A 25,640-nucleotide genomic window follows, 5' to 3' on the forward strand; every position below is an offset into this window, starting at 1 on the left:
AATGTCTCTGATAGAAATGTATTAAGAGTGGTTGCAACATTTCCACAATCTGTATTAGGATAATAATATTCGTCTAACAGAACCTCGGCTACCGTACTCCGGATGTTGCAGAATTTAGATGAGAAAGTTTTGAGGTTCCCTCCTTTGCCGTAGAAGTTTTCTCCCCTGAACATGGCGTCGTCGATTCCCATAGAAATTGAATTCCGATGGTGATAGCCCACGGATCTATGATGGCTGTTTTTTTTTATTAACAAATGTGTGTGTGAACTGTGAAGTGATAAGATTTAGAGATGCTCGCATCTGGGGGAGAAAAAAACGCGTTTCGTCTTGGCTTGAAAAGCCACCGTATCCACGCCCAATGGACGTGTGGGTAATGTAGTCTATCATAACACGTGTGTAGTTTTTCCAGCTTGTTCGTTCATTCATCCGCATTGAATTGAAGGTACACTTGAAACATGGCTGGCCTGGAGTTGTTGTCGGATCAGGGATATCGCCTGGATGGAAGGAAAGCGACTGAACTACGCAAAGTCCAAGCTCGCATGGGTGTGTTTGCCCAAGCCGACGGCTCTGCGTACATCGAGCAGGGGAACACCAAGGCGCTGGCGGTGGTCTACGGACCCCATGAAGTAAGCTACAGTTAGCATTGACGTTAGCCTGCTAGCTAGCACGTTGAAGTAACCCTCGCATTTCGTGACGTTAGAATTATAAGGTTCTACTATCTCCATTTTTGTCAAAATTGAGTTTTTTTTTTTTTTACATAATCTGATCCATTAGGTGTTTATTAATGCCTGTGTGGTGTTATTTTTAAAATGTTGAACATTTTGGAGTTAGTAATTCATAAAATACAAAGGTTCCATCTCACCAAACATAATGGAATGTAAAAACTTTGACGCTCAATTTCTCTGAACTGCCCTAAACGGAGATAGAACCTTATAATTCTAAGCTCACGATTTTGTAATGCTAAAACTATTTGACCGTTTAAATTCAGCTTGTCCCCCCCCCTCACATAGCTTCGCTAACTTCTGGGGGTAAATTAGAGAGTTAGTTAGTTTCATGAAGGGACCCCAGTCTGCACCTCTCCTGTGTCTTACCGTTGTCTTGTCCATATTACTTTGTGTCTGTTGTTATAACGTGCTGCATAACCCTTTCAATTGTTTATTCGTTTGATTTCAGAATGTTTATTCTTGTAGTGAAACTGGACAGTTGACCTGGATTCGTGTTTATATTGTCAAAAGGGGGGGGGGGGGGGGGACAGCTGATAGACTTGCACAGTTGTCACACAGGACTGCAAGCTGTCACCTCCGGGCTGTGTCACCTTTATTGATAACACTGTGTCCCATTGTGAAATTCACACTCTCCTTTCCTCACCTCCAGGTTCGTGGCGGCCGTTCTAAGACTCTCCATGACCGCGCTGTCATCAACTGCCAGTACAGCATGGCCACCTTCAGCACGGCGGAGAGGAAGAGGAGGCCCCACGGGGACCGCAAGTCCACAGAGATGAGCTTGCACCTCAAGCAGACATTCGAGGCTGCGGTGTTAACAACGCTGTACCCGCGTTCCCAAATAGACATCTATGTCAAGGTACCTTCCACTTCAGATCCCAAATGAAGAGTGGTTGAAGCTAATGTTTCAACTGATTTCTGCTGTGAATAGGCTAGGTGCACGATCTCCACTACTTCCTGAAAGGCACCTTGCATGAACATATCCTGTCTCTCTCTATTGGTTTAATTGATTAATCAGCTGTGCACTGTGTGTTCCAACAGTTTACCGCACAGCTGATTAATCAATAAAACCAATAGAGTGAGACAGGATATGTTCATGCAAGGTGCCTTTCAGGAAGTAGTGGAGATCGTGCACCTAGCCTATTGGAACCACTGCTCTGTGTGTGTGTGCGTACTTTCATACTCCGGTGTAGATGAGGTCCAGATCCATTATCAAACCCTAGGCTAAGAAACTGCAGTGTCAGAGAGGCCCTGAAGATGTGATCGCCTACTTCACACTTTTAAATGTAACACACGTCTCTCCCTCTTTCAGATCTTGCAGTCAGACGGTGGGAATTACAGTGCGTGTGTGAATGCCGCGACACTTGCGGTGATCGACGCGGGCATCCCAATGCGGGACTACGTATGCGCTTGCACAGCGGGCTTTGTGGACGAGACGCCGTTGGCAGATCTGTCCCATGTCGAGGAGGCCGGAGGGGGCACGTCGCTGGCCATGGCACTGCTGCCCCGCGGGGGGCAGATCGCACTGCTGCAGATGAACGCTAGACTTCACCAAGACCACTTAGAAACTCTCATGGAGGCAGCCATGACGGCCTGCAAAGGTGTGAGCAAAGTACTGGATGAGGTGGTACGGCAACATCTGCAGGAGGTGTCTGTGTTGACCGGAGAGTGATGTTGGTTAGAGGGGTATCCAATTTGGACTTTTGGTCGATTGGGCAAACGTTGAGCAGGGATGACGTCGTTGGAAGGTGCAGATTGAACAAGGCCAAAGTTGGAGGGTGCAGATTGAGGAGTACATGTTTTTTTTTGTTGTTGTTGTTTTTTGTACCACTTTACAAACTGCTTCATGCTTTTGTTTGAAATGCTTAAATAAACATTATAAACCCCCTGGATGTGTTCTGTTCTGTTTGCTTGTCTATGAATGTAAACTAAATATTACTTGTAGATGATGCTGTGTATGTAGTCAGTCACCTTGATATGTGTTTGGGCAGTAGGCTTTTTATTTTATTTATTATGTTAAGGGTATTTTTCATACATATCAAATTTACCGTTTAGAAATAAAAGCCCATTATGTAGTCTTCTCACCTGAAGAAGTCATAAGTATTTGGACAAAAGTATAAGAAAGTATAATTATCTAGACTAATATTAGTCTAATTATTTGATCCCATAAACCGTTGATTCAATAAATGCATCAAGCCTGTGACAATATGCTCTTTGGGTGTTTTAGGTCGTCTTTTAGCCCCAACGAAATGTAAAAAGTAGTATAGCTTACTATAGTCACAAAGTGGGGCTGGGTTATCTTGCTCAAAGGTGACTGGTGAATGATGTCTTTGACATAACACTTGACTTTGTAAAGTGAGCAAAAATGTTAACTCAAAATTATTTAACTGTGTGAACTTAGTTACCGTTAGCTGTCACCTTGATTATAGTAGACCAGTAACATTTTAGACTGGTACATTTTACCAACTCGTGAGCTTAGAATGATAAGGTTCTATCTCCGTTTAGGGCAGTTCAGAGATATTGAGCGTCAACGTTTTTACATTCCATTATGTTTTGTGAGATGGAACCTTTGTATTTTATGAATTACTAACTCCAAAATGTCAACATTTAAAAAAATAACACCACACAGGCATTAATAAACACCTAATGGATCAGATTATGGAAAAAACTAAATTTTGACAAAAATGGAGATAGAACCTTATAATTCTAACGTCACGAAGTGTTGAAAGCGGTTACGGTTGTCTAGCCCTTGTCACTGTTGTATATTCATGTTGGTTGTCTGTTGATTTTTTAAAATTTATTGTTTTTATAATTGTGTGTCTTTATTGTTAGTGGTCGTATCTCCCCCACCAAGAGCGGAAGCCAGTGTTAAGCACCGCAATGCGTGTATCTTTGCGTTTTAATGATCTTTGCTTAAGCGGAAATTGGTCCGCTGCATAATAGTCCCGATGGGAAACGAGGGGAAAAAAAGCCCGAAAAATCAAGACCAGCGACTGATTCAGCGGCACCTGTTAAAGCCAGGGTGTTTCCCCGGCTGAATCTAAACAGGTAAGCTCTACCCTCAGTTACTATTGCAGAGGATCTAAGCAACATTATCTTGTTAAAGAATGAACATTGACTTAAAGGGCGTTTGCGCGTCTTTACACGTGCTTGTTTGACATCAGCCAACACTGTCTGGGCTATGTAAGCTAACGTTAGCTAGCTCGCTATCAACCATCTGCCAACCAACCAATGATGACACTAGGAAACGGGTATAATAGCAATATGAATATTGATTATTATACACAGGCCTAGTCAGTTATGCTTTAGTATTAGTGACTACATTCGTTATAAATCAGTTAGAAAACCCATGTCATGTTGGGTGGGGGGGGTGGGCAGAAATGTGTAAAAAAATAAAATGAAAATCAACATGTTTAATCATATTGTATTGTGTAAGTTTTGAATAAAAAAACAAAAAAACAAAAACAAAAAAAGTTAAACATGTCATTCATGAAGAGCCAAACTTCCTCCCATGTGTAAAGGTCTTGGCCAACACCATGGGACTGCTGTCTGACCCCAACAGGAGGCGAGCCCTGACCACCCTGCTCACCCGCCTCAACGCACCGATATGGTGAGTCCTGTTTTTATGCAGCGTTTTTGGATGGATGAATAGTGTATGCATGTGACACATGATCACCGACCTAGGTCGTGTGGTCATTAAACTATTCATTCATTCATTCATTCATTCATTCATTCATTAAACTATTCATTCATTCATTCATTCATTCATTAAACTATTCATTCATTCATTCATTCATTAAACTATTCATTCATTCATTCATTCATGATTGTGCAGCATGAGCTCCTGGATGCACCTTATCCACTTTGTGCATCATCATCATCATCATTTGACCTCATAATTGTGAATGGTGCAGTACTTGACACTTGAATAAAGAGCATTCACTCATGTCTCTCTCTCTCTCTCTCTCTCTCTCTCTCTCTCTCTCTCTCTCTCTCTCTCTCTCTCTCTCTCTCTCTCTCTCTCTCTCTCCCTCCCCCTCTCTCCATGCTTTTTCATAGCATGGTGTGTTACCTGGCAGGTGTGGCGTGGTTCATGGGGCTGGCCTTCGAGCCGTTCACCCTGCGTACGTACATGTCAGAGAACGCCATGGGGTCCACCATGGTGGAGGAGCGCTTCCCGGCAGGGGAGAGGGCTCTGGCCACCGGCAGGGAGTTTGCTGCTCACAAGAAGAGGGCTGGGTGAGTGAGACTGACTGACTGACTGACTGACTAGCCGTAGCCCCCGCACACACACACCAGGGTTTCCGTTAGAAAAAATTGGCGCCGGTCAACGTGTTCGGGAAGATTTCAATTTACCGGACAAACGTGAGATATTCCGGTCATCATATTAAAATATAATATAGCTGTTTGTCGCGGTGATTACTGTTGTGTAGCCTATATATGCCGTTTAATGTCTATTTCTCATCCGATACGATTAGATGCGAGCTATATAATAAATATATGAATATAGGCTTTCATGATTCGCATGCTCGCTATGTCCAGCGCTGAACGCGCGCCACACTGGGAACTGAACAGACTGCATCGATCAATGAACGGACTCCACATTACGTTAACTGAAGTCTGTTAAATTGTTTGGGATTAATGTGAGTTTTCTATTTTCTCTTTCCAGTTTTACCCTTTTTTATCAATAAAACAACGTCATTTCTATAACCGGGTCTCGCTGGTTGGGAAGGCATTTAGTTTAGCTGCCTGTCAAATCATACTTAATCGGACTCGGGAGTATGACAATGAGGAGAACATAACTGTTTATTGAGAAACAATTGATAGGCAGGCTGGGATACGTATATAAAGAAATACCACAATGTCTAGATTTATAACATTTTATTGAAAAGTGCAACATTCTCATATTCGTTGCTCCTCTCGTGAATCCGTTATTCCTCCCCGATTTTTTGCACGGTGAGCAGAACATTTTTCCTTCCCCATCTAAACGCAGTTTAGGAACGAAACGAAACACTAGGAAACTAAAACGAAACTTAGCGTTAACGTAGCGGGCCACCATAATAATAATAATAATAACTTTTATTTGTATAGGCTAGCGCTTTTAACCTGCAAACGTTGCAGCTCAAAGTGCACCATAGCGAGCGAGAGGTAAACATGGCAAGACAAAGTAAGCTTAACAATGACTTCATGAAACCAAGCTACAATGAGTATGAGGAGAAGTCAGAGGACTGTCTCTAAAGAGATGGAGGCGGCTGAAGTCGTAGTGGCTCCTCCAGCCAAAAAGTCTTGAGGGTTCCGAGTTGAATGGAAAGAAACTTCAGTTTTTTAACGAAACGAAACTCTTGCGAATTGTATTAAAATTGTGCTTAGAGGGAATTATTTTCACCGGACATTATGACCGAAGAGGTTTAAATTTGTCGGACTTCAACATATTTTACCGGACAAAGACCGGTAATTACGGGTAAACGGAAACCCAGACACACACACACACACACACACACACCTCTCACCTCTCACCCCCTACATCATGTAACCTACCTCTGAAATGGGGGTCAGCGTCAATCCTACCCTAACACAAATGTAACTGTTTATACCTGCTACCCCCCCCACCCTACTTCACCTCTCTCTCTGGTCTCTCTTTTATTTCTCTCTCTCTTTCTGGTCTCTCTTTTATTTCTCTCTCTCTCTCTCTCTCTCTCTCTCTCTCTCTCTCTCTCTCTCTCTCTCTCTCTCTCTCTCTCTCTCTCTCTGTTTTCTCTCTCTGTGTGTAGAGGGATGCCAGTGGATTGGCTGGTGAAGACCATGCAGTCTCGGGGGCTGGAGGTGTACACCCAGAGCTTCTCCCGCACTCTCCCCTTCCCCGACGAAAGCAAAGATCACAGATTTGTGAGTGTCTGTGCACTTAAGAGAAAGATGTTTGTTTACCCTTGCATTTTATGTTTCAGCTCGTGTACACACACACACGTGCACACATTTACTTGCGCTCGTGCATACACACACACACACACACAGCTCTCCAATGTATTTCTCTGAACTCTCTCTCTTTTTTTCTTTCACTCAATGTGACATGTCTTCTCCAATATACTCTTTCCGACTCTCTTTCTTTCTTTCCTCTCTTCCCCCTCCCTCCCTGCCCCCTCCCTCCCTGCCCCCTCAGTTGGTGGAAGGCACTAACGTGTATGGGATCCTGCGGGCCCCCAGGGCCCCCCGCACTGAAGCCCTGGTGCTGAGCGCCCCCTGCAGCCTAGGGAACGACAACAACCAGGCAGTGGGGCTTCTGCTCGGCCTCGCCCAGTACTTCAGAAGTAAGCACACTACACACACACACACACACACACACACACACACACACTGGAGCATGCTACATACGCAGAACATAGTAGACACAGATGTATGTACACACACACACATTTCCCCCTCGCACACTCATATACACAATATTTAATTCTCACAAGTGGGTATGAACTGATAAATGATCCTGAGACCTCTGATGTGTCCCCCCCCCCCCCCCCCCCCAGGTCAGGTGTTCTGGGCCAAGGACATCATCTTCCTGGTGAATGAACATGATCTGATAGGCATGCAGGCCTGGCTGGAGGGCTACCACCACACCAACACCACTGGTGAGAACCGGGTCCCTCTAATCATGCTATATCCTTCAAAACCCATCTTTTAAACAATGTTTTAATCTTTCACTATTTGTTGTTGTTGTTGTTTTTACTGACTGTGCTTTTTGCTTGACTTTTTATGTGTCTATCTATTCTTGTTCTCTCCACGGACCGTAGTGTCTGAGTACTCACAAAAGCGATATACAAAATAAATGCGTTATAATTGTTGGTGTTGTTGTCATAACATTAGACTATAATGCATAAGTCACAGGAGGCAGTCAGACATGTATCATCAGGCACACTGTAATATGGATGTGTCACTGTCATTGTCCAGATAATGTGGGTCTAGTTCGTACCAAAGTGATCAATTCAGGAAGTGAATTGAAACTCAGGAACAGACCTTTTCCCGTAATTGATTTGTAATAGAGCTTTCTCTACCCCTCCCTCCTCCCTCCTCAGGGATGGACTGGTCACCCCTGCAGGGGCGGGGAGGCTCCATCCAGGCGGCTCTCTCTCTGGAGCTGAGCAGCGACGTGGTGACCAGCCTGGACCTGGTGCTGGAGGGCCTCAACGGCCAGCTGCCCAACCTGGACCTGGCCAACCTCTTCCACGCCTTCTGCCACAAGATAGGGCTGCTCTGCACCATCCAGGGCAAGGTACTGTACAGAACAAAGCCTGCTGTGTCTGAGGTGTGTGTGTGTGTGTGTGTGTGTGTGTGTGTGTGTGTGTGTGTGTGTGTGTGTGTGTGTGTGTCTAAGGTGTGTCTAAGGTGTGTCTGAGTTGTGTGTGTGTCTGAGCTTGTGTGAGAAATCAAGACAGATCTCCAGACATTTGGCTTTCAATATTGAGATTAAATAAATCAACACAACAGCACAATGTTTTTTTGTTTTAATAACAGAACCTGTGTGTGTGTGTGTGTGTGTGTGTGTGTGTGTGTGCGTGTGCTCCCGCGTAGCTCCAGAGGAACGACTGGGACAGCACGTCGGGCTACAGCCACGCGGCCGAGACCATGATGCTGATGGTGCTGAAGCAGGCCAGCGGGCGGCCCTGGGGCGACCACGGCCTCTTCCTCCGCTACCACATCGAGGCCGCCACCATCAGGGGCGTCAACAGCTTCAGCCAGTACAAGGTGGACGCCACCACCGTCGGCAGGTCAGGGACGTCCTCCCAATACGGGATGAACACAAACCAATTCCACTTTATTTATTTCACGCAATTCATACACAACAGCTTACGGAGGGAGGGGGGTGTATTTTGAACTTGAGGAGTGAGTTTACACTAGCCACGCTAACATCCTCTCTCTCTCTCTCTGTGTGTCTGTGTGTGTCTGTGTGTGTCTGTGTGTGTCTGTGTGTGTCTGTGTGTGTCTGTGTGTGTCTGTGTGTGTCTGTGTGTGTGTGTGTCTGTGTGTGTCTGTGTGTCTGTGTCTGTGTGTGTGTGTGTGTGTGTGTGTGTGTGTGTCTGTGTCTGTGTGTGTGTGTGTGTGTGTGTGTGTGTGTGTGTGTGTCCCCTCTCCCCAGGCTGCTGGAGGGAATGTTCCGGAAGCTGAACAACCTCCTGGAGCGTCTCCACCAGTCCTACTTCTTCTACCTGATGCCCTCGCTCTCGCGCTTCGTCTCCATCGGCTACTACATGCCCGCCTTCGGCCTGCTGGCCGTCATCCTGCTGCTCCGTGTATCCTCGCACTCCGGCTTAACTGATAGGGAGGGGGCGTGGCAGGGGGGTGGGAGGGGGTGTGGTGGGGGGGGGGCGAGGCTCTTTGGCAGGGCTTTCAGTCATTTACACTGTTTTCGCTCCATTTCCATTGTTGTTGTTGTTGTTATTCAAATACTTCACTAACCTGCCTATATCTCTCTTTTCTTTTCCTTTTTTTTAAAGGTTATTTTTTGAGTGAGGCAGTCCCACTCATATTTTTCATTTTATTGGATAGAGATTGTGAAGATATAGACAGGAAAGTAAGGCTAAAGTAAGGAAAGCAAATGCTAGCAGCCTCGGGAATAAGCTTTGATAGTGAGACAGGTCAGGTGGTCAAGAATGTCTCCGCTCCTTACTCATCATGACCAGTCAGTCAGTCAGTCATGTGTGTGTGTGTTGATGGTGCTGTAAGCGTAATGTCCACCTAATAATAATAATAATATAATAATAATAATAATATATGCCATTTAGCTGACACTTTTATCCAAAGCGACTTACATTGCAGTGAGTGCATTTTTTAGTATATATGGTTCCAGCAGGATTATTATTATTATTATTATTATTATTATTATTATTATTATACCCACCTAGCTGTTGTGACTGACCTTGACAGCAGTGCAGGCCTTAGACCTGTGGTGTCAGCTAGGAGCCCCGCCTCCAGGGACACAGGACGGCCTTGCAGAAGGGGAGCCGGTCAGTTACATCCTCCTGTCTGTCTGTCTGTCTGTCTGTCCGTCCGTCTGATGCATTGTATGTCCTGAATTCATCCACAATGGTACACCATTTTAAGTCTGTCTTTTTACCCCTTCTAGTCTATTTAACTCTTCTCCCCCCCCCCCTCCCTCCTCCAGCAGCAGCAGGCTTCCAGCCCGGGGGTCCTGTCTATCCTCACCCCTGTGGTGATCAGTCACATGACCGGCGTGGCTCTCTACACCCTGCCCATCCGCTCCCAGGAGATGGCGGTGGAGCACTTCCCCGTGTCTGAGACGGAGGCCGTGGTCCTCACCGCCATCGCCATCTACACCGCCGGCCTGGCGCTGCCTCACAACACAGACAGGTATTAATGTCATTTGGTATCTTTATACTGTGACCTTAATGTTGAGGAACCAAAGCCAAAGAGTTTTACTCTTGTATACATTGGGATGTAATAGACTGACTTCACACACTTCCTGATAGAATGAATGAATGAATGGTCTTTATTGTCATTAATACAGTACAGGTACCATACAACGAAATTTGGGAGGGGGGGCTCCCCTGGTGCTAGGAAAAAAATACTAAAAACAAGAAGGGAAAAAGAGCTGGTTTACATAAATAAAGGCTATATACACTATCCACTATACTATACTACTATACTATACAAATAAAACACTGTGCTGTACTCTATGCTATGCTATAAATATCCTAACATTTCCTATCTCTGAACCTTATGTAACCGAGGGTTGTCATATTGCACATAGTATTATTGCACATTCATTTAAAGTGTCGCAGTTTGCAGGTTTGAACTGTTCACAGTTGTGTTTCAGTATTGCACTTGATTACAATCTAGTAGCTGCCATCAAATTGTCTAGATTGTCCAGGGCCTAGAACCTAGGTCTTTGCTGTGTTCAGGGTCTGAATGGCCCTAGGGTAGAAGCTGAGCTTCAGTCTATTTGTCCTTGCGGACATGGTCCTGAACCGCCTGCCCGAGGGCAGCCGAACAAAGTGTGTGTCGTAATAGTGTCGTAATAGTACAACTGTTTAAAGATCTAGTAGTTGTTTCACATCCTCTGTTACAGTACAACTGTTTAAAGATCTAGTAGTTGTTTCACATCCTCTGTTTCAGTACAACTGTTTAAAGATCTAGTAGTTGTTTCACATCCTCTGTTTCATGACCAGCTGGGATGTGCATTGCTGGTCTAGGAGGCCTTGTTGTTGGTCTATCTGGTCCAACCAGTGCTTTTACATTCATCATCGAGGTACAGCTTACCCTTTTTTTAGACATAGCTGAGTCAATCGATTTCATTTTGTAATGAAGTCATTTATTAGTTTTGCATAGTTATCGGTGAAGTAGGTTTCAAAGTCCGCGTCTCCTTTTTTACGTGTTAGCCGCTTGAAACTCAAACTGGGACGTGGCCAGATTTCTGTACAGGCTCCTCAGCCCAGTGGGCCTCCAGCGCAGCGACCGCTTCGTCCACCTTGGAGCGCAGGAACTGTGGAGACTCCAGCATGCGGAGCAGGTCAGAGTTGTCCATCTCCAGCAGCATGTCAGTGACCTTGGGAGCGATGCTGGGGTGCATGCTGTGGATAGATGAGAAGAGACACTCACCTGGAGGGAGGGGGAGAATAAATATCAGTAACAGTAATTATACTAACCTAATGGGGAATTCATTGAAACAAACAAATAGACTCGCCTATCATTTGCTTCAGGTCCTCATGGGGAACGGCAGCCAAAATGGAGTCAGTCCGAAGCTCCTGGTCATGGATAGCAGGCTGCTGCATGGGGATCTGTGGCTGGGGAGCCATGTGCTGCAGGAGGTGTACACCAGCTGTGTACTTGTTACGGGGCACAGTGTGCATCCGTGCTGTAGCTGCGTCTGCACTGGCAGGGTGCTTTCTCAAGGCATGGGTAGCTGAGAGGGAAGATAATCATAATCAAAGGGATATTTATGGCAAATGTTTGGATAGTGCTCTTTTGGGGCAGGGTTACTTCACTAAATATACTGACCCGCGCGCTGAGAGGTCATCATAGGGGGAACCAGGGAGGGCGTGGCCTTCATAGCGTTGAAGGTCTTAGGCCTGGTAGCCGACGGACACATGGCGTTGGTGGGCGTGTTCTGGAAGTGCTGAGGAGGTGTGTCTAGGAGATGAGTGGGTCTCAGCTGAGCCAGCTGGTTGGTGAAGTCCGGTGCAGCACAGTTCTGGGCCTGTGGAATGGCCGCCATGAAGAATCCAGGCGGGGGAGCGACCTGGTAGGGGTTGATGCCTGGGTTGGGAACGGCGCAGCCGCTGGCCGTACTCTGCACGTGCTGGTTGGTTGCGCGAGCCTGGCGCTCCTCCTTGCCCTGGGCCAGGGCCACGTACAGGGGCTTGGTGGCCACGATGCGGCCGTTCATCTCGGTCACGGCCTTGGTGGCGTCCTCGGGGGAGGAGAAGCACACGAAGCCGAATCCCTTGCTGCGTCCGCCCTCCGTCATCACCTTTGCGCTGGTGATTGTTCCGAAGTGGGAGAACTCTTTGTGCAGCTGCTTGTCGTCCAAACAATCGTGCAAGTTCTTGACATAAAGATTGACACCCTGGTAGAGAGAAACTGTGTTTTACTAAGATGTTTTTCATGCCTCAAATACATCAACAATGCTTACCAAGATTATGAGCTTTCTTATACAGTATATGTTTGTTCATGTACACACACACCTGGTATCTGGTCCTGTGGCCCTGATTTATCTGCTCAAACTGGCGCTTCAGCACAGTCTGGCGCTCTTCTCTCGTCTGGGCACGGCCCACGTAGACCCGCCTCCCACTCCCGTTCATCTCAACGGCCCTCTTGGCATCCTCAACGGCCCTCTTGGCATCCTCATGCCTTTCGAAGTTGACCAATCCAAAACCCATGGATTTACCAGCGTCATCGGTCTTGACACGGACACTCAGGACTGGTCCAAATCTTTCAAACCTCTCCTGAAGGCGTCGGTCGTCCATATCCAAGTTCTTGACGTACACGGTGGTGAACGAGTCTACGGCCCTGGATCCGAGTTCAGCCTCTCGTTCTTTGCGCGATTGGAAGTGTCCGACGAACACTTTTCTGCCGTTCAATAACGTGCCGTTGAGTCTCTTAATCGCTCTCTCAGCAGCCTTCTGGGTGTTATACTGCACAAAGCCATAGCCTTTAGCATTAGCATTCGCGTCAGACGCTACCTTGCAGGAAACGATGCTCCCAAACTCCGAGAACGTGTCGTAGAGGTGCTTGCTGTTGAACGTCTCCACTAAATCCTTAACGAAGATGTTGCTGACCCCACTGTTCCTCCGAGAAGGGTCACGCTGAGACCACATGATGCGCATAGGTCTTCCGTTGACGACATCAAAGTTCATGGTGTCCAGGGCACGCTCTGCGTCAGCTTGCTGTTGAAAGTTGACATAGGCATACCCAAGAGATTGTTGTGTTAGCATGTCCCTGCACACCCTTGTAGAGACGATCGGGCCAGAAAGGCTGAATTTCTCATGCAGCATTTCCTCAGTGGTATCCCTGTGGAGATCTCCTACATACAAGGAGGCCATCCATTGAATAGGCGCACTAGGATTCATGTCTTCAATTTTTTTTGTTGAAAAGAACGAATAACGTTTATCTATCTAGCTCTTCACAGATGAATTGCAGGTAAATGAACGGCATGTGTACTCTAGCTGGATTCTAGAACTCCAGCTGCATGTTCTACATGGTTGTCATCACTTTGGCAATTGTGACATCACTGTATGTGATGTGTGTAATGTTTTAGAAGAATTCTAACTTCAGACATTGTGACCTCACAGTCCATAGCCAGGGTCCATTTTGTCAGCAAACCTATGTAGGGGTTCATGAGGAATTCCTTCTCCAGCAGATGTATTTAACATAAATAAGGACATTGGAGAGAGAGGGGGGGGGGAGTAATTAAATTGTAGAGTTGACCTATATTCATCACAAATCATGTCATCGCAATCAGACAAGTTGAAATATGACTCAAAACTTCCAAGTAGCAACTATGTTATAGAACAACTTATTATAGAAATTAATTAATAGAATTAATTAAACTAATTTGTTTGTTCATTTTCTACAACAACTGTTCAACGTAGAAACATACAGCACATTGTCACATGTTTAAATAACTTTTTCTTATACATTACTGTGTATAGACATAAAGCTTCAGATTTCATATATTGCTTCTAGCCGTTTCCCTTTTTCTTTTCAGTAAAACTCTTTTATGGTTTATGGATACCCAAGTGTATCAAAGTTAGCATTTTGGTGGCAAAAATTACAGAACTGTCCCATCTCAATGCTTTGTAATATAACTACAGTAAACGGATAATAATAATAGTAATAATAACTGTTTATTTGTATAGCGCTTTTCCTGCAAACGTTGCAGCTCAAAGTGCTCCAATCATTATATAATCATAATTTAATTATTTAGTCATTTAAAGGCAATATTAAAAAGATGGGTTTTTAGTCTTGACTTGAACATATTTCAAATGAGAATGCAGTCTCACCAAATCTCTTCTTTTGTGGTACACAGAGAAAACCAGCGTCAGAAGACCTGAGAGCTCTATTGGGCTGATATGCTAGCAAAAGGTCTTTCAGATATTCTGGTGCTATGCCAGTGAGAGCTTTATAAACAAGCAGAAGGATCTTGAAATCTATTCTGAACTTAACAGGAAGCCAGTGTAGAGTTTCTAAAATAGGAGCTATATGAGCTTGTCTGCTTGGTGCTTGGTAAAGAAGGCTGTGTCAGCGCTGCTCCACAAGTGATGTGTTTTGTAGTCTCCATGATGTTGACTCAAGGTTTCATAGTGACGAAGGCTGTTAGTCTACATGGTGTCTGTCGCTGGTCTGCATGATGAAGGTGAATGTTGGTCCCAATAGTGTTGGAGACTTTAGTTGGTGAGTTGAAGAGCTGTTTGTAAGGAAGAACCGATCAGACATCATTGGGGGGGGGGGGCAGTATTGATGTCCGTGCGTTCAGCCACCTACCCATCTACATAACACTTAATATGGATCCACTCTGCCAAGTTAGTTAGTTTGGGCTCCTCATTCACTCCAATGATCCCACAATCACTAAATGCACTGTGGTAGTCGTTACATCCCCTCTGACGGCTGGCAGTGAAATGCTTTCATCTCTCTGGCTGCACTCCTCTTTTATTCCCATGTCCTCCCTTTCTCTCTCCCCCCCTCCTGGGAAACCATATTGCTATTGCAAAATGGAACAAAGATATGTTAATGAAATTAACAAAACTTCTTAAAGAGGCAATCGGGGAATCAAGGACAGACTTCAATCCACACTTCGGCTGTTAATCTAGGCACCGTCACTAACCGTTCTTAAAGTGCAGATGAAGTCTGCCCATGCCCATACATGACTCCCTCGGGGGTAGGGAACCAAATATGATTTATGTAATTTGGGTGAACTGTCCCTTTTAACAATAAGAATATTCGGAATTCTTGTAATTGGTTGATTCTCTCTCCCTCTCTCTCTGTCTCTCTCCCCCCCTCTCTCTCTCTCGCTCTCTCTCTCCCCCCCACTCTCTCTCTCTCTCTCCCCCTCTCTCTCTCTCTCCCCCCCCTCTCTCTCTCTCCCCCCCCCCTCTCTCTCTCTCCCCCCCCCCCTCTCCCCCCCCCCTCTCTCTCTCCCCCCCTCTCTCTCTCTCTCTCCCCCCCTTTCTCTCTCTCTCCCCTCTCTCTCTCTCCCCCCTCTCTCTCTCTCCCCCCCTCTCTCTCTCTCCTCTCTCTCTCTCTCTCCCCTCTCTCTCTCTCTCCCCCCCCTCTCTCTCTATCTTTCTCTCTCTCCCCCCCCTCTCTCTCTCCCCCCCTCTCTCCCCCCTCTCTCTCTCTCCCCCCCTCTCTCTCTCTCCCCTCTCTCTCTCTCTCCCCTCTCTCTCTCTCTCCCCCCCCTCTCTCTCTATCTTTCTCTCTCCCCCCCCTCTCTCTCTCCCCCCCTCTCTCTCTCTCCCCCCCCCTCTCTCTCTTCTCTCTCTCTTTCTCTCCCCCCCCTCTCTCTCTCTCTCTCTCCCCTCTCTCTCTCTCTCTCCTCTCTCTCTCTCTCCCCCCCCTCTATCTCTCTCTCTCTCCCCCCCCCCACTCTCTCTCTCTCTCTCTCCTCCCCCCCTGCAGGCTGGTGACGGGCGGGGGCACGGAGCAGGGCTGGCGGGTGCTGAAGCTGGTGGCCCTGCTGTACCTGGCCGTGCTGCTGGGCTGCACCGCCCTCATCAACTTCTCCCTGGGCTTCATCCTGGCGCTCACCCTGGTGCCCGCGGCCGCCTTTGTCACCCCGCACATGCCCAAGTAATGTGATATGCATACATGCACACACAAACACAGAGTTCCCACGGGTCCTTGAAATCCTTGAAAGTTTGTGAATTTGAGAAAAAGAAATCAAGGTCTTAAACGTTTTTGAAAATAGACATGGGTCATTGAAAGTGCTTGAATTCCCCTCTCTAAAAGAAAATCTATATATATTCAAAAATGTTTTACTTAGCTCGTCAACTAGTTCTGTCTCAAACTATGCCGTGTTGGGTCCTTGAATTTGAGGGAATTGAGTCTTGAAAGGTGCTTGAAATTAATGTTTCAGAAGGTGTGGGAACCCTGCAAACCCTCTCTCTCTCTCTCTCTCTCTCTGTCTCTATCATTCAGCCTGGTGCCAATCCTCAAGTATTCCCTTACACACAGGATTTATTATTAGCAGGCTCCTGTGGTAATGTCTCCCTGCTAGGAGCGTGTAGTAACGTCTGTCTCCTCCAGGGCGTTGTCGGCGGTCGTCATGGTGCTGCTGAGCCCCGGCTTCACCCTCCTCTTCTGCGTCTTCATCTTCCAAGAGCTCCAGGAGACGCCTGTCTCCCTGACGGAGGGTTGGATGCTCTTCCTGTCCGTCATCTCCCAGGGCATCCTGGACCACTCCCTCTACGGCTCGTTGGTCTACCCTCTGCTGGCCCTGCTGGTGTACCCCTGTTGGTTGCTTTTCTGGAACATTCTCTTCTGGAAGTAGAAGCCCAGAGATCACTTCTTGTGGTCCCTGAACCAGCCTTAATAAGGGGTGGGGGGAGGGGGTGGAAGGATGCATTTAAAAACCTGAAAGAGGGTGGTGCTCAGGTCTGGCTTAACCCCCCCCAAAAAGGGAGTGAGTGAATCTCTCCTCACACGCGCTCTTCATTCTCAAAAAGCATCAGAAGAGTAATCCGAGGAATAGAGGGGAAGCTGTTGGGACATACCCCCGTGGCGCTCTCTGAGGAAGGGGAGGTGGGTGGGGGAAGTTGCATCGATCAGGCTTGTGTGCGGATGATTTTGGAAAAGGTTGGTTTGGGGGGGGGGGTTGGGTTTGACAACAAGAGGAATGTGTCTGCACTGTTTTTGTTTTGATTGTTTCTGGGTTCTTATTATGCTATTGGGGCCTGAGTGAATGTTAAGCTGAATGAAGAGGTACTCTACTGACAAGAAAGTAGAAAAGCTGACTCATCCAAAATAAGCCTGGATTTTCCTTCAGCGATGTTGATTGAACGGATCTGGCTACGGATGCCCCTCTGTAAAACGTCCATAACCACATCTACTGTACAGGGAAGTGTCTTTTGCTTTTATGTTTTTATACTTGTTTGTTTTAATAATGTTATGTCCAATCCTATGTACACATACTAATTTATAAATGCTGTCAATAAAAACAAACGCTAATGCTACTAAAAAGTAGTGGCATTAACCATTTCCATGTTTGAATGGGTTTTTGCAAACACGGATGATTCGATTAATGTATGTTTATTTAAGATAACACCGTTTTACAATATTATGCTCGGACAAAACATAAATCATTCCGTCACTATCACAGTTCAGAGTGAAATATGGCATTGGCAAGTGGAAAGAGTCAACATTACGAACTTAAACATTCTGTTCAAAAATAATACAACATCAAATAAAACATTATAAAAATAAAATCACTCTTACAACCCTGTAGCTGCTGCAGAAAGGCCTCTTCGCCACCACTGCTCCTCAACAATTTGGCCAACCAATGACAGGCAAGCAGGGCCTGGTTTTACACAGCATTTTCAGCATTCAAACTATAAATCCCAAATTGACCCCTAGCCCCAACCCACTACATAATTGTGTAGATTGAGTGTGTCGCCATTTTGGTTCTCCTAGCCTATTAGGGACCATTATACATGGTCTCGACCAGGGTAATTGCCCGAGCCGATTTCCCTGGTCAGTCGCATTCAGACATACGCCGACCCTGGAAATTGCATGGAATCTACTGGGAAGGCTGGTATGTGTGAAAGGGGCTTTAGATGAACTCAAGTGCATAGCAGGGAGGAGCTAGGAATCCATTTGTCATTTTCACAGTTGACAGACTTTTAAAAAAATGACCATCCCCTCATTCTCTTCGTATATATAATAAAAGAGGAAGGGAGATGCGATCCCCCTCCTCTGAAATAAATATCAACCTCGCACGCAACACCCCTCCCGCCCCCCAGGGGGCCCCTTTAAAATAAATAACCGAGAACCAGGACCAAGTCTGCCCCCAGAAGCGAAGGTTATTGACGTTCATGTGAAACGCGGCCTCTCTCCGACTCTCGTTCTCGTTCTCTAAGCCTCTGCAGGAGTGGAGTTCCATGTCAGCCAGCCAACAGGCCCCTCTGTGCACACGGTCATGTCCATCTGGATGAGTGTGTGTATGATGCTGTCATACAATGTCAGTAGTGGTGTTAAGTTTAACCTAAGAACCAGTTAGGTAGGTAGGTAGGTGTGTATGTGTCTGTGTTACGTGTGTGAGTGTGCGTGCGATCTGCCGTCCGAGTTGTGAGACAGTCAGCTGCTAGGCACTCCCACGTTGCCCCGATCCTCTCTTCTTCCTTTCTCCTTAAACAAAAAAAAAGAGGAAATACCAGAGATGAATACTAGGGACCCAGGAGGTGTTTAGATGACCTGTACGAGGGACGAACACAACAGGGATGTACGGCCTTACAGCAGCGCTCCTCAGTCCTGCTCCTGGACCACTGACACCGTCTCATTCAACCTACTAAGGTTTAGGACCATGAGTGGATTCGTGGTTCAATCAGGTGTGATCTCACTAGGCTGGAAACACAAACCTGGGCCCGCTGCTGCTGCTGCTCTCTAGGACCAGGGGGGGTATTCCATCAACATCGCTAAAGGAAAGTCCAGTCTCGCAAGACTTCTAATCTCGTGAGATTGATCAAGAAATAAGCCCGGATTTTCCTTTAGCGATGTTGACGGAATACCCCCCGGCTGGTCCTAGAGAGGTATGTTGATGGAAGGATGCAAGGATGTTGATGGAATACTCCCCAGGATCGAGGTTATCACTGGCCTGTGTGATGATGTTGTTGTTGTTTCATCCCTATCCATACCTGTTGGATGCGGTTCTGCCTGCGTGGGTCGGGCCTGGCCGTGGAGCAGATCTCACAGCCCGGCCGCGAAGCCTTGTTGATGAAGGTGCAGGAGGGACAGGCCCATTCTGTCTGCAGACCGGGAGGGAGGAGAGAGTGAGTGGGAAGGGAGTGTTTCAGGAAGTGTTTTGGACCTCCAATTCAATTCCGAAGCACACACTTGGTTTTCGGACTATTGGAACATACCCACCAGTACACTCAAATGTTTTCATTGTATTGAAGAAAATCACTGAATTGTAATTAAATTCACTTCCGGAATTGAAAAGGAATCTCTAGTGTTTGGAACACTCTAGTGTCTCCATCACAGATCTTTTAATGAATAGTGGATCTATTGTTTTTACCTGTGATTTAGTGACTTTGGGTTTGTCATTCAGCTGCAGGGTCTCCAGGTTGAGGGTGTCTCGGATTGTGGGTGTCTCGCCCACTCTCTCGGCCCCGCCTCCGGTGCTTCCTTCAGCCAATGGCAACGAGAGAATAGGGGTTAGGGAATTTGGAGTTTTCAGAATGGTGTATCAGCAAAGGGATGTTCAGCAGTGGGTGTGCTGATATTTGGGTTTTGTGTGTGTGTGTGTGTGTGTGTGTGTGTTTGTGTGTGTGTGTGTGTGTGTTTGTGTGTGTGTTTTGTGTGTGTGTGTGTGTGTGTACACAGCAGCATATAACCTCACCCTGGCTGTTGTGGGTGAGTCGCGAGGGCAGGGTGCTGTAGCCCCGCCAATCCTGGGACGCGGGGCCGTTGGCCGGGGCCGGAGGAGGAGGGGGGGCGAGGAGGGCACTCTCCTGGTCCTGCTGCAGCAGCTGGCGGGTGACGCGGGCGTGGCGGGCGGACACCAGGTAGAGGTAGGCCGTGTCGCCGTCCCTCTGGACCCCGTACGAGGCCAAGGACCTGGGCTCCGTGCACAGACACTGGCCAATCACCCAGCGCTGCACCCGAGGGTGGAAGCCATACTCCAGGAACACCTGAAAGAGAGAGACAGACAGAGAGAGAGAGAGGGGGGAGAGAGAGAGACACAGACAGACAGACATACAGACAGACAGAGAGAGAGACACAGACAGACAGACACAGAGAGAGAGACACAGACAGACAGACAGACACAGAGAGAGAGACACAGACAGACAGACAGAGAGAGAGAGGGAGAGATCTCGTCAGCCCGCCACTCCAAAAAGTGAAATGGAATTCTTGAATAGAAAAATCCTCCTTGTGGGGCCACGTCACTGATACAATTTCTATTCACGTCTTGCATCATATGAATACAAGTTTAAATTGCACCCCCCCCCCCCCGCCTCCACCTTCAAGCCCACACATAGTAATATAGAGGTTGATAAGAGAGCTGTTTTGGGTTCCAAATGTAGGTTACTCGTGGAATTAAGAGGCTCTCACCTGTTCCTTGAGTGCCGCCACGGTCATGTGGGGGAACACTTTCACTGTGACCAAACAGGATGAGGAAACGTCCTCCACTGCCACGGATAAACTGCAACACAGACGTGACACCTTCATTACCCACTTAAGCCAAGCTGTGTAGTGGGGGGTTACTTTCAGGGTGAATCTCAAAACTCTTTCCTCGGTCCCTTGTGTCGTCTGTCCTCACCTCTCTTCCAGACACTCTCTCCTTTGGGAAGTCTCTTGAGATTCGGCCAGATGAACCCATTACTACTAAGCCCCCCTCCCCCACCTCCTCTTCCTCACCTTATCTCTCCATCAGCGTAGCTCTTCTCCGCCAGTTGGATCGTGAGCGCCGCCTTCTGGCGAGCCAGAGAAGACGCGTGCTGCGACGCGGCCTGGCTGTCCCCTGCCTCGATGGCCCGGGCCAGCTCAAGGCACAACTCCTCTTCAGAGAGAGGAGCATCGATGAGTCAATTAGCATCGTTCAATAGAGTGACGCTTGACAGAAAAGTGGGGCCGACAGAGAGACCAGATCACCCTCTTGTCCTCAGAGGATTGGATAGGTTTAAGCAACATGGTAGTCTGTCCACATTGCTCTTTGAGAGGCCAAGTTGAATTGTTTCCCCATATTGTTTACACCTATCCAGTCCACTCCAGGTCTACAGCACTGTCTATCCATGTTGGATTCAGGGGGAGATTTGAGCAAGCGGAGGTGTGAGTGAGCGAGCGAGCGAGTGAGTGGACTTACCAGTGAGCGGTAAGGAGGCGGACCTCCGCTGGTCCAGAGCTGCTGCCGTGTGCTGCGGTCTCTCATCCAGAGGATGTGGGGAACAGTTTGCAACTGAGAGAGAAAGAGAGAACAGCCCACTGGTCAATTTAAGAGTGCATTCCAGGGGCGCATAGGTGGTGTAGCTAGCGGACTAAGCGTCGACCATGTAAACCGCAGGGTTCCCGGTTCGATTCCGGCCGTGGACATATCCTGCGTGTCATCCCTTCTCTCTCTCTCTCTCACCCATCCTTCCTGTCTAATCTCGACTGTCTCTGTCACAATAAAAGGAAAAATATGAGTGGGACTGTGTGGGAAAACATTTCTAATACTATAACAATGTGACAATGTTTACTGAAAACTGTGTGAATGGCAAGAATGCAGAGCAGTATATTCTCATGTGATAAACAAAGGTTTTACGACTACTGATAAGCTGAAGACTTCGGAGAAGAAGAAGCGGCTGTTCCTTCTCTCTCTGTGACAGTTATGTCTATTTTGACCAACTGTGTTGAACCTACTAGGCCAACCCCAGCAGGGCAACCCGCCCACTGATGTTGTAAACCTATAAATGTAATCAATTGGGACTGCCACAGTTGAGCCATTGTGATGAGACCTCTGTTTTTTTGGCCGGACAATCGCTCCTTCTTGCAAGAACTAAATAAATACTCTTAATGATTTGAGAAGTCTCAGTCTCCTGGTTACAATTCCCTAAATCTACTCCCTATTTGTTGTGAATTGTATGCCTGAGTTTTACGTTTAAGTCGTCTGTGTCTGATTGCTCTCTGTGTTCCTTGTCTTTGTCTTTATCTGTTCCTTTACCCGGGCTGCGCCCCGGGCCGATGTAAAAGTTGGATGGGGGGCGCATTATAAATGAAATTAACATAACATAACATAACAAAGGTTAGCATTCTTTAGATTTGAATCTGACAGACTGCCCCACTCAGAAAAAAAAGAGTGCATTCCAATAGTCTAAAATGGCCTACGCCCCATCTCTCCTCACTTTTTTGGGGGTAAAAGCAATATGGTGGAAGCCTATTGAGAATGTTTGCTTTCAGCTACTTAGTTCTTCCACAAATGCTGGTGGAGGAAGGGAGAGGAGGTGAGGAAGCCACAGTGGACTACGGTTGGAGAGAGAGAGAGAGAGAGAGACAGCATTCTGACCTCTATGGGCCTCTCGGAGCGATGACATCACCACGGTGGCCCACTCCTGCGCCTCCCGGTCACAGCGGAAGTTGAAGCGGATGCAGTCATGGGGAGGCGTAGCCAGGCGCATCTCGTGACATCGCGGGGACGTGATCTCGTAATGCACCGAGCGCAGGTCAAACTCTGCAATGAACTGAGAGGAAAGAGAGAGTCAATATTTATAGGCTTCAAAATCAACTTCTTCAAAAATCAACCTGCTTGACCTAATAGACAGACACATTATCTGTGACTCCTCCTATCTAGGAACACGCTGTCTCTTGTTTATACTGGTTGTTCCCCTTTTTAAGATTACCAAAAGGACATTTTAACATCACAAAACATTACAAAGAAATACATGTCATAACAAACCCATACTGTAAACACACAACTGTGGTATTATGCATGATAGGAGATGCATTATGGGTAATGACCCGAGGCACTGTGGAGCTGAGTGTTGATTAAACTGGTTGAGTTAAACGTGCGCAAGTTGTCCGAGTCCAATAATTATATTATAACTTCACAACAACAAGTATGATTTGGGTGGGCCTAGTCGCCTAATTGTTTTAGGTGGGGCCTAGTTAGTCTAATTGTCTTAAGTGCAGGATCATGTCAGGTTCATTATTATAACATTAGGATGATCCACATTAAACACTTCATAACAAAAAAACAAGCTGATGTTTTGAAGTAACATATATAACATAATTACCACACTCCGGCCGCTCCCGCTGGCGTCTCTCAGGGCTAGGCGGAACTCTCCAGCCCGGCGGGGGTCCATGCTGAGCTGCAGACGCAGAGCCTCGTTCCCCGCGCCGGGGAGGCAGAGAGGCCGGGACCCCGAGTGACTGCAGACCGCCACGCGCACCGACATCAGCACGGTGTTACAGCAGGGAGACCCCCCACCGTGTCCAGCCTGGGACCCCGGGGCCGGTACCGGCGTCTGAGCCCAGCCGCCCGAGCTCAACGCCATGATAGTAGTATGATCTCAGGCTCACAACAACAGTTGGGGAAGCACACAGGACAGGTTGTGTCACTGTCAACCCTCCCCAAAAATCCCAATATTGTGCGGATCGTTGTCTTTATTCCACAGACCCTACATGTGTGTGACTGTGAAGAGATCCCGTTTCATTATAGCGGAGTTCTTGTTGATCTCTTGATCTCTCTCTGGACTCCGGAGACACCTTGATAGCAGCAGCGACGGATGAGAATCAAAACAGGAAGTTGCTGCCTGGTACGTCCTTTATTTACCTCCCGACGACCAACACTCTGGTGAAACCTCTGTTCCGAGAGCGCGGTCAATAAAACCATAATGGATAATAATAATAATAATAATAATAATAATAATAATAATAATAATAATACATTTATTTTATAAGGCGCCTTTCATGGCACTCAAGGTCGCCGTACAACAACAAATCTAAAAACAGCCACACAATTCAAAACACAAAATACATAGAAATATACAGTATAAAACATAGCCAGCATATAAAAATATCAGATCCAATTTATGATGAAGACATGAAACCTGACTGGGACAAACAAAACAGCCCTGGACTTTCTGCACTACGGGAGTCTAATATCACTAAACATGCATATGCATTATTATTATTATTTTACATATTTCATTGCCTTTACATATTGTATTTTATTGTAATGCAAATGGTATTTGTTGTGTAATAGTTCAAGTGTAATAGTACTTGAATGTACGTTTTTAATTTGTATTGCTATGAATTGTATTGTGTCTCACAACTCCATGTGAGTAGTCCTCAACTTTTTTATGCACCTTTTGTTGCTGTTCTTTATACCATACCTGTTTGTTGAGGAGTGACACATAAATAAAGATCTATCTATCTATCTATCTATCTATCTATCTATCTATCTATCTATCTATCTATCTATCTATCTATCTATCTATCTATCTATCTATCTATCTATCTATCTATCTATCTATCTATGCATGGCCATTTTTTATATCGTTATATTTGAATCTTTTACACACACTGAATATCAGTGTTTTGTCAATGCATTCTAAATCATATAGTAAAAGAAAGTAAGACAAAGAAGTCAGGACAAAGAGAAAGAAGTGGACTAGTGAAGTATGAACACAAGTTCAAACCGCATACATCTGCTCTTTTTCCACCAGACTGCAAACTTGCAATTTTAACCGAACCCTTACTCACTGAATTATTCACTTCTTACTCACTTCAAACTATAATAAGTCACTTAATTGACTTATTATAATGACACTTTCATGTGACAGTCTGCACTCTTAGCGAGTATTTCAAAACCACTATTGTAGTCATTATGAGGTTTTTGCATGTCGGTGTGAAGATGTGAGTATGGATTGTGATATGGTTGTTGGCAAGTGGTGATATGAGATTGAGTGACATTGAATAACTGAATGTCATCCAGTGGCACTGGAACATAATGAACACCATGTCCAAGATCCTTTGGAACAACAAAGGGTGTTAATGACTACCCCATGACACCATGATCACGTATTAAAGGTTAGGGTTGGGGTTATAACTGGACAACAACTGGCATTTCTTTAGATACTAGGTCCGAAGAGAGAGAGAGAGTTGTCTCTGCTGACTGAGAGAAATCAGTCCGAATGTGAGGAGCATCAGACCCACAGAGCTGGAGAGGCTGGGGGGAAGAGCAACCCAGATCAAAGCAGAGCTCCGACAGGTAAGACCTTGACCTTTAATGAACACCATCTGTCTCTCATTGCTTGGTCTTCTGTTTCTCAACTGCAATGTCTAAGATCCTTTGGAACAACAAAGGGAGTTAATGAATACCCCATGACAATCACATATTAAAAAGGGTTAAGGTTAGGGTTAGTGGAAACAACTGGTAATTGGTAAATGGACTGCACTTATATAGCGTCTTATTCCAAAGCGCTCCTCTCATTCACCCATTCACACACCCATTCACAGCAAGCTACCGTGCAAGGCGCCAGCCCGCTCATTTGGAGCAATTAGGGGTTCAGTGTCTTGCCCAAGGACGACCTCGACACATGGACAGCCCGGTGGATCAAACCACCGAACCACCGACCTTGTGATCCATAGACCTCCTGAGCCACAGCCGCCCCACCTGGTATTTCTTTAGATACTAATCAGAAGGACCGAGAGAGAGAGATAGAGAGAGAGAGAGAGAGAGAGAGAGAGAGAGAGAGAGAGAGAGAGAGAGAGAGAGACAGA

At 46.4% G+C, this 25,640-nt stretch overlaps 3 protein-coding genes across 3 annotated transcripts; 2 read left to right on the forward strand and 1 right to left on the reverse strand.

The window, feature by feature from the left end:
* Positions 1-455: 455 nt before the first annotated feature.
* exosc4 (exosome component 4) lies at positions 456-2,511 on the forward strand (the record flags this gene model as incomplete). The annotated part of the gene is made up of 3 exons (XM_080546812.1): positions 456-626; positions 1,375-1,581; positions 2,035-2,511. The coding sequence occupies 3 exons, from the start codon at positions 456-458 to the stop codon at positions 2,392-2,394; spliced, it is 738 nt and encodes a 245-aa protein (XP_080402938.1). The 3' UTR covers positions 2,395-2,511.
* Positions 2,512-4,247: 1,736 nt separating this feature from the next.
* Positions 4,248-17,002, forward strand: gpaa1 (glycosylphosphatidylinositol anchor attachment 1). Its single transcript, XM_080546311.1, has 12 exons — positions 4,248-4,332; positions 4,782-4,961; positions 6,494-6,608; positions 6,880-7,027; positions 7,241-7,342; positions 7,787-7,983; positions 8,283-8,479; positions 8,848-9,001; positions 9,644-9,715; positions 9,874-10,079; positions 15,846-16,016; positions 16,473-17,002. The coding sequence occupies exons 1-12, from the start codon at positions 4,259-4,261 to the stop codon at positions 16,714-16,716; spliced, it is 1,860 nt and encodes a 619-aa protein (XP_080402437.1). The 5' UTR covers positions 4,248-4,258; the 3' UTR covers positions 16,717-17,002.
* Positions 17,003-18,362: 1,360 nt separating this feature from the next.
* On the reverse strand, positions 18,363-23,410 carry sharpin (SHANK-associated RH domain interacting protein; the record flags this gene model as incomplete). Its single annotated transcript, XM_080547052.1, has 9 exons — positions 18,363-18,569; positions 19,076-19,186; positions 19,456-19,565; positions 19,780-20,071; positions 20,493-20,583; positions 20,799-20,940; positions 21,244-21,336; positions 22,423-22,597; positions 23,150-23,410. The coding sequence occupies 9 exons, from the start codon at positions 23,408-23,410 to the stop codon at positions 18,519-18,521; spliced, it is 1,326 nt and encodes a 441-aa protein (XP_080403178.1). The 3' UTR covers positions 18,363-18,518.
* Positions 23,411-25,640: the final 2,230 nt, after the last annotated feature.

The sequence above is a fragment of the Nansenia antarctica genome, assembly GCF_963989245.1.
Source record: "Nansenia antarctica genome assembly, chromosome: 16".
Classification (NCBI taxonomy): domain Eukaryota; kingdom Metazoa; phylum Chordata; class Actinopteri; order Argentiniformes; family Microstomatidae; genus Nansenia; species Nansenia antarctica.

Excerpts from the sequence above, each read along its gene's own strand:
- gpaa1 (XM_080546311.1), top strand. The coding sequence starts at position 4,259 with ATGGGACTGCTGTCTGACCCCAACAGGAGGCGAGCCCTGACCACCCTG. Across the intron at positions 9,716-9,873 it reads GCCTTGCAGAAGGGGAGCCG|CAGCAGCAGGCTTCCAGCCC; the intron begins GTCAGTTACATC and ends TCCCTCCTCCAG. Across the intron at positions 16,017-16,472 it reads GTCACCCCGCACATGCCCAA|GGCGTTGTCGGCGGTCGTCA; the intron begins GTAATGTGATAT and ends TGTCTCCTCCAG.